The sequence below is a fragment of the Mustela nivalis genome, assembly GCF_964662115.1.
Source record: "Mustela nivalis genome assembly, chromosome: 12".
NCBI classification, from domain to species: Eukaryota; Metazoa; Chordata; class Mammalia; order Carnivora; family Mustelidae; genus Mustela; species Mustela nivalis.
In genome coordinates this window covers 101,771,436-101,785,457 of record NC_139031.1, presented here as the reverse complement: position 1 = coordinate 101,785,457, position 14,022 = coordinate 101,771,436, and the positions used below count along the sequence as shown (strand labels likewise).

The 14,022-nt window shown below is 43.8% G+C and overlaps 1 protein-coding gene across 8 annotated transcripts in view; it reads left to right on the top strand.

The window, feature by feature from the left end:
- Positions 1 to 14,022, top strand: part of SUGCT (succinyl-CoA:glutarate-CoA transferase) — an 808,589-nt gene that overhangs the window by 568,731 nt on the left and 225,836 nt on the right. The window contains exon 13 of one of the 8 annotated variants that reach the window (XM_082692657.1): positions 7,929 to 8,072. The exons of the other annotated variants lie outside the window; for them this stretch is intronic. Coding sequence (XP_082548783.1) covers positions 7,929 to 8,057 — 129 coding nt within the window. The 3' untranslated portion in view covers positions 8,058 to 8,072. Of the gene's footprint in view, positions 1 to 7,928; positions 8,073 to 14,022 lie in introns of those variants that run through there. 8 annotated transcript variants of the gene reach the window in all.

The window sequence follows — 14,022 nt, the reverse complement described above, 5'->3', positions numbered from 1 at the left end:
TCAAAAGAATGATGATATTTCCCACCAGTAGACTTGTCATACTTTATATCATTTTTTTTTTTTGCTATATTACTTCCAATTCAGCTTTGAAAGTTGTCCACAAAGAGTTTTCACTTTTTCTTTTAAAGACTTTATTTATTTATTTGACAGAGAGCAGGAGAGAGAGTGAGAGAAAGTGGGAGCAGGGGGAGTGGGAGAGTGAGAGGAAGAAGCAGGCTCCCCCCTACACAGGGAGCTTGATGTGGGTCTTGATCCCAGGACCCCGAGATCATGACCTAAGCTGAAGGCAGTTGCTTAATCTACTGAGCCACCCAGTTGCCTCAAGAGTTTTCACTTTTGATTCTAATCTTACACAGTAACAACTGTATAATTGGGTGCCCTTCCTCTATGTTTTACCTTTTCAATAAATGAAAAATAATCCGATTCCTACAAATTGTTTGGTAGTGTCAGGAGAGAGACATGGCCAGTGTCAATTTCCATATTCATAGGATCACAGGAATGGTGCAGTGGATGACTCTTCCACTTTCTGAATAAGGCTGGCTGGGATTCAAACAGTTGTGTATGGGATCCCATGCCACAGCTCAGATGTCACCGTGCCCATCCCCTTCCCAGCTCTGTGCTCTGTGCTCTGTGACATCTCCTTGGCAGCCTGAGATCCCTTACTGGGAGTATTTATATCATGGGAACCAGCAGATATTAAAGAACTCTTCCCTGACCCCAAAGAGCTGGTTGGTAAACATTTACCAGCGCAACCCTGGTTGGACGCATTCAATTTATGTGCCTTTGCTCAAGATATTTGACCTCTCTGAGCCTATATTCCATCTCTGTATGGTGTGGGGAGCTAGTACCTACTTCACAAAATTTTAGAAAAAATTTATGCGAGATAACTTAGATGACATGGGACTTCATTAATGGCTATGCTAACGACATTAACAATAAAAATAAGGATTTCAAACACAGATCGCTGGTATTATTTTACAAGGTTGTCTCACTCACTGTTAGCTAAGTAACAAGAGGAGCAAGATTGCAAAATACTGGGTGAAACTTGTATTTTGGGGTGGACAGAGCCCCCGTGAGCTCTTTCTCTTATCAGTCTTTAAACTTTTTGATTTAATTCAGCATCTATTTTCAGTATACATCATATGGCAGACCACTAGGGTAAGTATAGTGAGGAGTATGTTTTGTATTTTGCAGTCTGTTTCCTTTTGCTATTCTGAAACAGTAAAACAGTTCTAGAAGTAAGCACCAACAATTTATTGCGTGTTTTTATTCATTCTATCTTCTAGGACATTTTTATCATATTTACTTATTTATATGTGTAATACATATTATATACATGTTTGCTATTCTGTTTATTACCCGAGCAAGTGGAGAAATAAATGGAAAGCAAGAAAATGAAGATACACAAGGAAGTCAGCAATGATAGCCCAGGGAATGCAATAGAAAGAATGCTGTTGAACAGGGAGTTTTTCCATGTTTGTTACTTTGTTTTTTTTTTTTTTTTTTTCCTTTCTTTCTCCTTGTATGGATCAGAGACAAAAAATGGGCTAGTGTGGATCCTCTGAGCATCAGCTAGAGATGCTAAGCTGCATTTTGCTCCCCGGCCTGTAGTTGGAGAGGATAGAGGCTCAAGGGTGAAGTGGGTGGACATAGGTACCTAAGGAGAAGGAGCTAGGTTAATTCTCTAGAACCTTTGCCTACAGAGCAGGGGAGGCTGGTCTTGGCCAGTGAGCCAGCCCTTAGGCTGTTCAGAAGGGGCTAGAGTGAGGTTTCCTGACATATGGAGCAGTTGGAGAAATTTGGAGATAAAAGGAAGAAGGGTGGTTGAATAGCTTGAGGAGAAGGTAACAAGCAAGAGAAAATCAGAGATGCAGGATGTGAAATGAAATGATGGAACTTTCCATCTTAATGTAGACCATCTGGTCATCTTATCTTTAAAGCAGTGATTTCTCAGACATTTTTCATCTTATATCACAATGACCATATGTCCCAGATTTCCTAGGATGGGCCAGATGTCAAATATTTTTTGCCATTGTTAGACCATTGGTCCCAAATTAGGGTTGGAAAATATGTCACTATTCTTACATCCTCCTCTCCCAACTTTTGTTTACCTTTATCACATTTGGTTTCCAAGTAGTTAACAGCCATCACCAAGCAGTTATCCAAGGCAGTGGTTCCCAAATCTGACTGTGTGTCTGAATCAACTGGGACATTTGTTAAAATGCTAGTTCCTTGGTACCTGCCCCACCTTTATAGATCTCCAAATTTAGATTCTCTAGGATCTGGAAGATACTCAGATGTCTGTTTGTTTGTTTGTTTTAAAGATTTTATTTATTTGACTGACAGAGATTACAAGTAGACAGAGAGGCAGACAGAGGGGAAGGGAAGCAGGCTCCCCACTGAGCAGAGAGCCAGATGTGGGGCTCGATCCTAGGACCCTGGGATCATGACCTGAGCTTAAGGCAGAGGCTTTAACCCACTGAGCCACCCAGGCGCTCCAGATGTCTGCATTTTTAACAAGTATCCTATGTGGTCTTGAGGCAGTTGGCTTATGGACAGGTTTTTAGAAGCCGCGGACCAGTCAACACCATTCATACCTTCCTCTGAGCACTGTTGTAAGCAGAGCTGCTTACAACAAGGCTGCTCATACAAGGGGTCCTTTGACTTCCAATCTTGGAACTCCTGAAATTTTAATTCTAAATTTTGGAGTATGGGTCCATAAGCAATTTCCGGGGCGGGGGGGAGGGAGGACCACAGCTTTAATTACGTTCTCAATGGAGTTAATGGATAACAAAGGTTGCAAACCCAGGAGTGTAAGATCATCAGAAGATAGAAAGTACTTTCTCCAATGATCTTAGACTTCACTACCCTCCTGTTTTGTTTCACTTTGTTTTGCTCATCTTCTAATTAATCATATCTAATTACTGATCTAGTTGAAGTGTTTTTTCAAGGTTTAAGGAAAATGCACACATACACATGCACACACAGACACACACACACACCAGTGACTTATTCTAAAACAATGATTCTTCTTGCAGACAAGTATTTTTTAATTTATCAGCCAATTGTGTGTGTGTGTGTGTGTTGAGGGTGATGGTTTGTTGGATGGGGAGATCCGGTCACCTACTTTAACCTCCCTGTTTCCTCCGCCATCCCTGCCCAGTCTTCCTTTGCACACCAGCTTTCTCTGTGTATCCACTGAAAAAGGTTACAGATCTGTGATCCGGTGAAATCCTGTCTGTTTGAAACCTTGGGGTTAATACTCTCCAGCTGTGTTGCCTCAGCTCTAGGGAGACTTCTTTGACAAGCATTTGTGGTTTAAGGAGCCAAGCAATAGACTAGAAACTTGAGGGCTATGAGTTCTAACTCTGGGTCTGCCCTGACACAGCGTGTGACCTTGGGCGATTCATTTGATCTCTGTCCAAACTCTCTGATGCTTGATAACAGGATTTTCTAGAAACCTTCCTGCCAATAAAGACATATGGAACCACTCCTTGGTTCCACAAGGGAAGGCTACACTTCATTATCCTTCAGGCTTTTAACTCTCTTTCTCCCTTTGCCCGCTTCCCCATGCCAGGGACTGCTGAGTCTTACTGTGGCTCTCTTCCCAAGTCTTAGAAACTACTTTCTTATTTTTCTTTCCAAAAATGTGTCAGCCATGCTCCTCTATTTCAGCTTGCCCCAAGATGCCAAACTTTGTCCCCAAATGCATACCCCACAAGACACAATTGCCCAGGCAGCCTTGGAACAGTGTGGGTTCTGGGGAACCGGACTCTGCCCTGGATTTCACGTGGCCACTGTACGGACAAGCAAGCTGTTTCCCTCTCATCCCCTGCATTCTACAAAGGACAATTTATTGCTTTATGAGCCTCCACAAATCATTTTTATACTCCCTCTACTTTTTAACATCTCCTTTTATAGAAAATGATTAAGTTAATAAATTTTATTAAAAGTGATACAATTCCAAGAATTTTTTTTTTTTTTTTGGTAGAAACTATGCACTATTTCAGCATTTGGCCTCTGTTAGAAGATCATTTTCCCTGATAATAGGGGTCTTTTAAGTTTTGGGAACACACACACACACACACACACACACACATTCCAGTGGGTAATATAGAGTTTTGCAGGGTGGCAGAGGAGAAAATGATGTTTTGTAGGGAACTTTGAAATTCCTGATATTGGCTCTCCTTTGAGAATACAGCTGGAACAGTAGAACTGTGAGTATTTCTTTTTTGCTGGCATCTTGCTCTGCCTCCTGCCTTAGGATACCATACCCTTCTGCGCACTGGGTTGGGATGTTTTAGTCACCTCAATTCTGCCAATGATACTTAAAGGTCCTTGGACCAAAATACTAAAAAAAGAGTCAGCATGTGGTTTGAAGGAAATCAGTCCAACAGATTTGAGTTCCCCCGTGAGTGGACTCACTTAGTTGTGTGTTTTCACTCAGATGCCCTCTGACTTGGAATGATCATAGTGGTTTCTTTTCTGAGTTAGAGAGCCTTCCTTCCCCTGCCCATCACTTTCCTCTCAGTCTGAGGCTCCCCCAGAGCCCCCCACCAACCCTGATGTTTCTCCCCAGTAGCTTCCTCCTGCTGTGGCCCATCCTCTTTCCCTTTCCAGCAAGACCTCTTCGGGGTAACTACCAACCTGGAAATTACTTGATTATCTAATATCTACACATTATTTCATTACCAAGGAAGTATATTAAAGTAACAATAATAGTTAACGTTATTTATTCTGTGCTAAGTCTTCTCACGGTACTTGACATGTAACACTGCATTTCCTGATACCAATAATCCTGTGAGGTCTTTTATACACATATATGAAGAGCAAAAAAAGGGTTAAGGTAATTTGCCTAGACTCAGTGGGTAAAGGCAATCTGATTGGAGACCTTGTATGCATAACTAATATGCTCCTCTTGTGTATTTCCTTATTTCTTGTTTATTTATTTATTAAGTAGGTTCTATGCCCAACATGGGGGTTGCACTCATGACCCCGAGATCAAGAGTCAAATGGTCAGCGGACTTGAGCCAGCCGGGTGTTCCTGAATGTGCTCCGTCTTTGAAAAATAGGCAGATGCGCTGTTATATGTGGCCTTAAAACTGGGGTGGGAGCCTCCCACCCCCTCCCCTCGCCCACCCTCACAAGACCGGCTCTAAGAGGGACTGGAAAGTTGATGGTGGAGGGAGCAGGTCAATGGGGCTGTGCCCCCCTTCTCCTCTCTCTCTCTCTCTCTCTCTCTCTCACACACACACACACACACACACACACACGCATGTGCACACACCAAGCTGAATAGATATTCTTTTATCTGTTTTCACAATGGACTTCCAAGTCATGTTTCTTTTGAAGAGTTTCTCTGTGAAATACAAACAGGCTTTGAAAAGGACTGCTTTCCACCATCCCACTTACCACCGTGCAGTCTTATCTCCTCCCCCCTCCCTCCCATCTGGAAATGCTAGTGTAACTCAGAGGGTAGCTGAGGTCACCCCTTGTCTCTGAGGCTGCTCTGTCCTTTGAAATTTAAATAAAATTGTCTCTAGCCCCCCTTTCCTATCTCCGGCAAGGTTCCAATGCCATCTCCCAGACTGCTGCACATTCTCTAAACTGTTTTCATGGGCAGTGCTTCCCGGTTCAACTCTTGACCTCACTGAGTCTTACCTCCCACAACTGCCTTTTCCTCCGTGTTCCTTGTTGACCTAGAGGGGAGCTTAAGCCTTTTTCCTTAACTTGCCCCCCTCCCCCACTTCCTTCGCAGTTCACTCCCACAAGGAGCTGTTCCATAACGAAGACCTGCAGGCCACAGGGGAGGGCTTATATCCCAGCAAAACATTTAAGTGGAATATTAAAGGATCCTCGTTCTTAAACCATGTGAAGTCACTTTGCCACCAGGAATTCCTAATTGACTGCATTCCTGTGCGCAGCAGGCCCAGGCCTTCTCACTCTCCCTTCCTGCACCCCACCCCCCTCCTCCCCTTTCTCTCCCCCTCCTCCTCCCTCCTCCCCTTTCTTCACCTCCCCCTCCCTCTCCCTCCTCTTTCTCCTCCTTGCCATCCCTCAACTCAAAATCCTCTATTTCCTCAGCCAGGTTTTCCTTCCTTGCCTCTCTTTCACCATGTCTCCCTGAACCGTACCTTTTCTATCTCAAGCAGCAAGCATTAGGGTATTTTTGTAGGCAAAGATCATTTTCTCTGCAGAGAAATTGTGGTGCAAGCCAATGAAAGGGTTTCCCTCAGTTCCGTGAACACGGGGTAGCTGTGTTTAAGGGATGGAACCAACCCATGAGCAGTCCAGACCAGAGGCTGACTTCAGCCCTTACTGAAGAAGATTCGGGGGCCTGCGTAAAAGGGTGGGGAGACAATTTGTCTTTTTCCTGAGCCATTAATATGGAGTTATCAATGATTAATCAGACGCTCAGCCTCAGGCACTGTGCTAAGCACCTCACCTTTTTCATCTACTTGAAATCTCACACTGTACGAAGTACATATTTCTGTTTCCTTTTGGCTAGTTGACCAAGGTGAAGCCCTGGGGCCCAAGTTCACAGTTAGGAAGTAGGGCAGTCTGCCTGGGGCCCTGCACTGACCTTCCCCACTCTGAACTGTACAGGAAGGCGCTGTTCAGCCGCCTAGCGGTCAAAAGAATACTTTCTTCTCAATGTTTCGGTCCACCTTCTGGCGTCCCTTGCTCCCCACGGAAAGTTCCTCAGACTCCGTGTCTTTTTCCTGCCTTCTGAGAGACTCTGAGGGATGCAACTATTTTCGTCTCCCTTCTGGGAATATGTGCTTTTTCCAGTACACGGCGAAGAACTGAGCTTATCTGCAAGTCATGTTAACTGTATATTTAGATATCTGTATCTCTAAATGAAATGTGCTAAGTAAACTTTTTTTTTTTTTTTTTTAAACAATAATGACAGAGCTCATGGTGAAAGGGTCCAGACAGTCATGGGTCTAAATCCTGGCTTTACATCTTGTGTGTCCCATGACAAGTTGCTCATCTTCTGGTAGCTTCCATATCTGTGTCACGTGCACGGTCCTCCCTCCTTCCCTGTGGAAGTGCTTGACCCGCAGAAAATGCTCAAGAAATATGAGTCTGTTTCCTTTTATATTTCCAGTTGAAATTCTCATCTTGGCATATGCACTCCGTTTTTGCTCAAAATACCGAGTGATTTCAACACTGAAAGTTGAAGGAAGGGGGTGCCTGGGTGGCTCAGTCGGTTAAGCGTCTGCCTTCAGCTCAGGTCCTGGTACTAGGGTCCTGGGATCAAGCCCAGCGGCATCTGGCTCCCTGCTGGGTGGCGAGCCTGCTTCTCCCTCTCTCTCTGCCTTCCTCTCTGCGTACTTGTGATCTCTATCTTTCTGTCAAATAAACAAATCTTTTAAAAAAAGTTGAAGGAAGGTGCTATATGATCTTGTTCTATTTTTGCAGTTTTCCTTAACTTTTTATAAGCCTTTTTCTTATTAAAAAAAAAATAAATAAGGCCTTTGATCTAAGCTCCTACTTTTGGTGAAGACTGAAAGGCAGGCAGACAAAAAAGGAGGGAGTGGTTGGGCACTCCAGGAGGTGAAGCTGCCTTTGTTGGGGTCTGGACTGCGTGAAGGAGGTGAGCTGGTTTTCAAACATGGAAACCTGCGGCCTGCGTTCATTTGAATATAGTGGTTCACAGACCATTTGGGTACATGATCGACATTTACTGTTCTGAGTGATTCTATTTCCAAATTTACTGTAAATGTTTGTTATTTAAAACAGGCTCATTCAAATGCAAGGTGTTCACTGCAGCAGCTGAGGATCTGACCGTGATTTTCTCTCAATAACTGAGCGCAAACTACCTATCTACACCATACCTGTCTAGAACCACTGATCAGGCAGATGGGATTTAGTCATTGGAGTCAGCCATTGAATTTCACTTGACATTGGTGGTTCCCTGTCAGGTGGGACAACGGCGGCATCAGGCCCTCTGGCTGGGATGGGCACACCCAAGGGGGCCTGTCATCTTCAATGTGGAGATGTCATCTGGCAGCCAATCTTGCTTGGGCTCAACATCCGTAACTACAAGCTAAAAGGAGACCCGTGTCTGAGGTAACGTGTTCATTCTCCCTTCAGGTTCTAAATTATCTCAGGAAGTGAATAGTAGTAAAACACTTGAAACTTGCTCTCTGTTTATGCCCAATTATTACACTGGTTCTCCAACCTCACTCCCAGATGACTCCCAGATCCCTACATGCCACTCTCTGTAGGTTCTGATTAAGTTAACTCAGATGGAATCCAAGGATCTTGACGTTTTAAAAGTGTCTATTTTTATTTTTTAAGGTTTTATTGATTTATTTGACAGAGAGAGAGAGAGAGATATTACAGGCAGGCAGAGAAGCCAAGCAGAGAGCCTGATGCGGAGCTCGATCCCAGGACCTTGAGATCATGACCTGAGCCAAAAGCAGATGTTCAACCAACTTAGCCATCCTGCTGCCCCAATAAAGAATTTTTTTTTTTTTTTTACATTTTTAAAATCTTAATTCCAGGGTTTTAATTCCAGTGTTAGGTTAGTTTCAGGTGCACAATATAGTGATTCAATGATTATATACATTACTCAGTGCTCATCATGATGAACTGTACTCTTAATCCCCATCACCTGATCTTCTTGAGTATTTCTGTACAGAAAGTGCCTGTCTTTCAATTAGCTGCATTACAGTCAGTACATGCACCTAGCTGCTTCTGCTCCTTTTCTATCTCTGAAATACCTCTTTGTTCCTCTGCCTTTTCCTCTCCTGCCCAATCCCATGTGGTTCTTTATAAAAAGTTGTTTTATAAATATTGTTGGGTTTCCATGGGCTCTGAAGTGGAAGAAGGAGCTGCAGGGATAATTAGCATAGATCGCTGTTATGCAGGGATCTCAGTAAGTCTGATTTGCCTAAGCTGTGCTTGGATTCCTGTCCAGGACTCTATTTACTCTGCTTGGTCGGGAAGCGATTACAGAACCTTTCCACTGTCTTCCTCCAAGGCTGCCACTGACTCTGCAGGAAACTGATGGTAAAGAAGCTATTGCTACCAGAGTTCTGCTTCCCCGGCTGCCCTAGGAAAGCAGCAGTGACTGCTTAGCCAGGAAGAGCCTAATTCAGGAACAACACAGTCTCTGGCAGAAGGCGGGGGGGTATGCTCCACACTCTGCTTCTCTCTCCATGTGACTTACTATTTGACATCAAAATTTCATGGAAGATCCTCTGATTGGTGGAAACTAAGTCTTGCCTGAAACCCTAGTTACAAGAGTGTCTTGGAGTTGTGTCCCCCCTCCCCCAAATTTTAACTCTCCAATCTCTTGCTAACTAGAAGGGAGCTAGAATAGATCTTGGACCAATATATTCCCAGCATCTGCTAATTCCCTTGCAGCTTGAATGTTTTCACTTCATTTTATTATATTTTCAGAAGTGTCATCATTTAAAAGTTAATTTGGGTCCTAGAATTCTGCGAATACTTTATTATAGTCATTGTTTCTGTGAGGGGGAAAAAACATTTCCAAGATCAAAAAACATTCTTATCAATATATTTTTAGATTGACGCTCTTCATAATGTGGAGACTGCCTGTTTGGAGAAGCGTTCTTGTTATGTATATGCATATGTATGGATGTCTCTGCGAATGTGTGTTTTATTAGTGCAAATGACCTTGACCCGGTACATAGGCTGTCATGGCTATTGACAGTCATAATGGTTAACTAGAAACCCTGGCAGATTCTGAAGCTTCATAATAATCATAGTAGATAGCATTTGCTGAGCCCTGACTGTGTACCACGAACCATGCTAGATGTGTTCTTATATTTAAATTCTTAAAATTCTGTGAGTTAGCTATCATAATTACCATCCCATTTTACCAAAAAGGAAACAGAAACAGAGAGATTAAGTACCTTGCCAACAACCCGTAGCCGGTAAGCGACACAGCCAGGACTTGAATCTAGTATTCAAATCATCCAGCAAAATTCATTAATATAATTTTAGTATAGGTGTTTTATTTTAATCTAATACCAGATGGCGTAATTTGTTCTTTCTCCATCTCTTTCTGCCTCTTTGCTGGTGTTGTGTGTGTGTATGTGTGTGAGTTCGGTTTTGGACATGTTAAATTTGAGGTCCTATGTGGGGAAGTGGGGGCATTCTTTTATCTCCCCATCTTTGTTTAGAATGAGATTTAAGATAAAAAGTTTATTCAGCTACAGTTCCAAAAGAAATACTAACCCACATTTGTCCAACTGGTGAGCAGGAAAGGAGAATGTATAGGTTCACAGCTCATCGGAAAGTAGAGCACTTGTGATACTTCACCATCTGGTGGTCAGAAACTCAAGTGAGCCATCTGGGCACTAACTAAGCAAAGACCATGTTATTGAGGTACCTTCTTACTTAGCTGAGAATTCTGTTATAACTTGGCCATTAGCCAGTTCCAAGGACTGCTGGCTCGCTGTCATGTGAAAGTAGAATTCTCAGCTCCTGCTCTAAACCATGCAGATCTTAGCGTATCTGCCGATCGTGTGAATTCCTGCACGCCACTGCTCCTGATCGTGCGTGCCTCTGCTGCAAACCTCTTCCACGGAGGCCATTTATGATCCTTCTGGGCATACCCAATCCCATTTTGCTCTCTTGACCACTTGCTCTTCCTAAATTCTGTCCTCCCATCACTTCTGGAGGCACACATCCCCTTCTGTTTTTTTCCTCTACCCCTTCCTTCTCATGGATCTCCTTAAACATTCCTCTTATTTTGTTGGCCCCTAAAATTTAGTTATGTATCAGGGTCCTGTTTTTGGCCTTTTGGGTTCATTGGGGAGCTCTCAGCAAGTCTTTATAACCTCTAACTCCTAACTTCATCCCCAAGGAAGAGGGGTGATGAAACGGGTCAAGGGTAATAACATTTATTAGATCCAGGTGCAGGGGATTCTCTCTATATGTATCTCTTGATTATTACCCTTATACAGTCCCTTTCTTCCTCCCATGAGACTGGGAGTGATGTGGATTTAGAGCCATTACTGCCAGGGAAATACCTTATCCCGAGAATTCCTTGGTGCCTGGATTAGACGGTTTCTACTGTAGATCATGGGAAAGGTCCCTACTTTGTCCTCTTGTTTACTTCAGTCTACTTTACCTTCGACGCACTTTTTCTTGCCATTGGAGTGGTCAGATACAGAGAACTGAGACCTGTGTTTCAGTTGAGGGCAAATGGACTAAACAACCTTCTCAGCCTACTTGAAACATTGTAGATCCTTTCTGTCTGCCTCTGGCCTTAGAGCATCAGTGGTCCAGCCTCACTCACCAGGGCACTTTCTATAGTGATGAAGGTACAGTGGTGAAGTGTTACAGTGTAGAAGTGGTAAAGCCCATGCTTTGACCTTGTCTATGTTCTTGAGGTTTGGGCTTGTATTTGCTTGGGGAATTTGTGATGGGAGCTTGAGGGTGAGGGGTAGAGCTTGGGAATTCATTGGCAAGACAAAATTTAGGGTTTTGATTTCTGAATACCTCTTAATAGATTAGTCATTGCTAAGAAGACCTACTTCTTATTCTATCTATCCTTTTTGCTTGTAAATAGAACTCAGCTACCATGTGCATGCTGGCTTTTCCAATATTCTTGTCTTTAATCAAATTGTCTCTACTATATTCCAGATACATACGGTCCTCAGTCATCTGGAAATTCTTCCTTGAATGTCCCCCAGCCCAAGATCTTAAACTAAGTCCCAACTAACCTCAGACCTTTCCTATTCTCACCCCCTGAATTTACCCTTCCTCCTCTGGTTTGGCAGTAGCAGGCACTTCGAGTCAGAAACAAACCTGGTGTCTCTTCACCCCCACATCCAACCTGGCATTAAGTTTGACAGAGAGAACCCTGAAAGTAGCTCCTTTGGATTGGCCCTCTCATCTTCGCTCTCGGTGCCACTGCCTTCCTTAGGCCTTTATCATTTCTCACATGTTTTAATCACGGTCCTAAGAGGTCTCCCCCTTCCCATCACCACCTTACAGCCCCCAGGTATACAGAAGAGGGGGTCACCTGCTGTCACTTTTTCAGAACAAGACCCAAAGCCCCCATCTTGCTCCCATATGGTCAGCTCTGTCCTCTCTCTGCCTGCGCGGTGTTCAACTGCACAGCCTCCCATCATCAGAGTGTGTGCTCCACGCATGTCCCAGAGAAATGGGAGCCCAGCCACTGCCCCCTCCGCCCCTGTTGCCCTCACCCTGAGGACTCTGCTGCTCAAGCTACTTTCTCTTTCTTTCTGGCCTCTCTGCTTGGGACTCATTCCTTCCATATCATTACGTAGCTCCTTTTGCTTTTCTCTGTCATAGTACTTGCCTCCTCAAATTATGATTTTCCATTCCCTCATCTGTTTACTCATCTTCTATGAAACTGTGCTAGCCATAAGATGAAGAGCTAGGCCTTTTTCCTCTTTTGCCTAAACCCAGCAAGACATGCAGCCTGGCACTTACTATGCATGGTTTTTGTAATTTAAATCAATGAATGATGTATTTATCCAGAAAAAGAACTTGTGTACCACCCTTCAGGGTATGTATTATCTAAACATTATAGCCCCATCATTTGAAATCAGAAAGTCTCTCATCTAGAGAACAAGTGATAAATCAAGAGCGGAGAAAAAATTGTCTCTTCCTAAGCATCATTAGAATAGTCAGGGAGAGCCTCACAGAGCTTCCAAAGACCTTTGAGGATAGCCTTAGAGGTACACTCAATTTGCCAGAGGCACAAGAAGCAGAGGGACTTTTCAAGTTATAGCTGTCAAGATGATGTCTGTGGGCTGGCACCTGGCTGGTTCAGTCAGTAGGGCATATGACTCGATCTCAGAGTCGTGAGTTCAAGCCCCACACTGGGCATGGGGCCTACTTTAAAAAAATTTAAAAAAAGAAAAAAAGAGAAAAAAAAAGATGATGTTTGCCTACCTCCACTAATCCTGTGTGGCTGGAATGGGAGGTAGCAGTGTCAGAGGAGGTGGGGGTCAATTCTGAAGGACCTTGAAAGGGAGAGTGTATCATTTGAGGCCAGAGTCTGTTAATAACTAATTTGAGAATGGAGTTATTTGAGAATGAGCCGGGAAAGGTATTTTTCAAAAATCAGTGATCAGCGTTAAAGATGGCCCCATCTGTCAGGTTATGTATCATGAACTGTCAATCTTGTGAATCTGAATTATATATTCTAACCAAATATAAAATTTGAATTACACATTAAATATCAAGGGACGAAAATGTTTATGACCCTTTAAAAGATCTGTCAATCCATAAGGCAGAGCTCCATTTGTGAATTGCAGAGTTAGAATGGACAGCTACAGTTTGCAAAGAAACATCTCTGTTTTTGAGGTCAATTTCAGTGGGGGGTGGGGTGGGGAGAAAAAACCAGCACTTCCGGAGAAGAAAGTTTTTGGAGGCAACATGCTTGTATTTCTCCTGACTTTGGACTTCCTCTCCCCACCGACTTTTTTTTTTTTTTTTTAAAGACTTTATTTATTTGAGAGAGCCAGTGAGTGAGCACAAGCAGAGGGAGCGGCAGAGGGAGAGGGAGAAGCAGGCTCCCTGTTGAGAAGGTCCATCCAGGACCCCAGGATCACAACACTTAACTGACTGAGCCACCCAGGCATCCCTGACTTCCTGTCTTTTTGATTAAAGGAAGCCTACACTTAGGCAGGGAATGCCCCTTACCTCCCCTGTCAACCAGCCAGCTCAGTCCCCAACTCTATGCGTGCTGACACTTCCTCTACCCACTTCCTCTGTGCCTTCAGGAACCCGCTTCTCTGTCACCCCACCCCCCTCACTCCACCTGCTCCTCCAGACACTCTTCCTTTCCCCAAACCCAGAATCCTTAGATACCAGCCACCTACCAAGTCCCATGGAAGGAGGAGGCTCCTCTCTGCCTCTCTGTTGGCTCCTGGGAAACGGGGAAGTAGATTTTTTTCCTCGTTTCTCTCCCGCTTCTTCCATTCACACTAAGATGCCTTCTATCCATTCATAGCTGCTTGACCCAGTCTCTGAGAACTACGATACTATTTCTTAGGAGAGTGA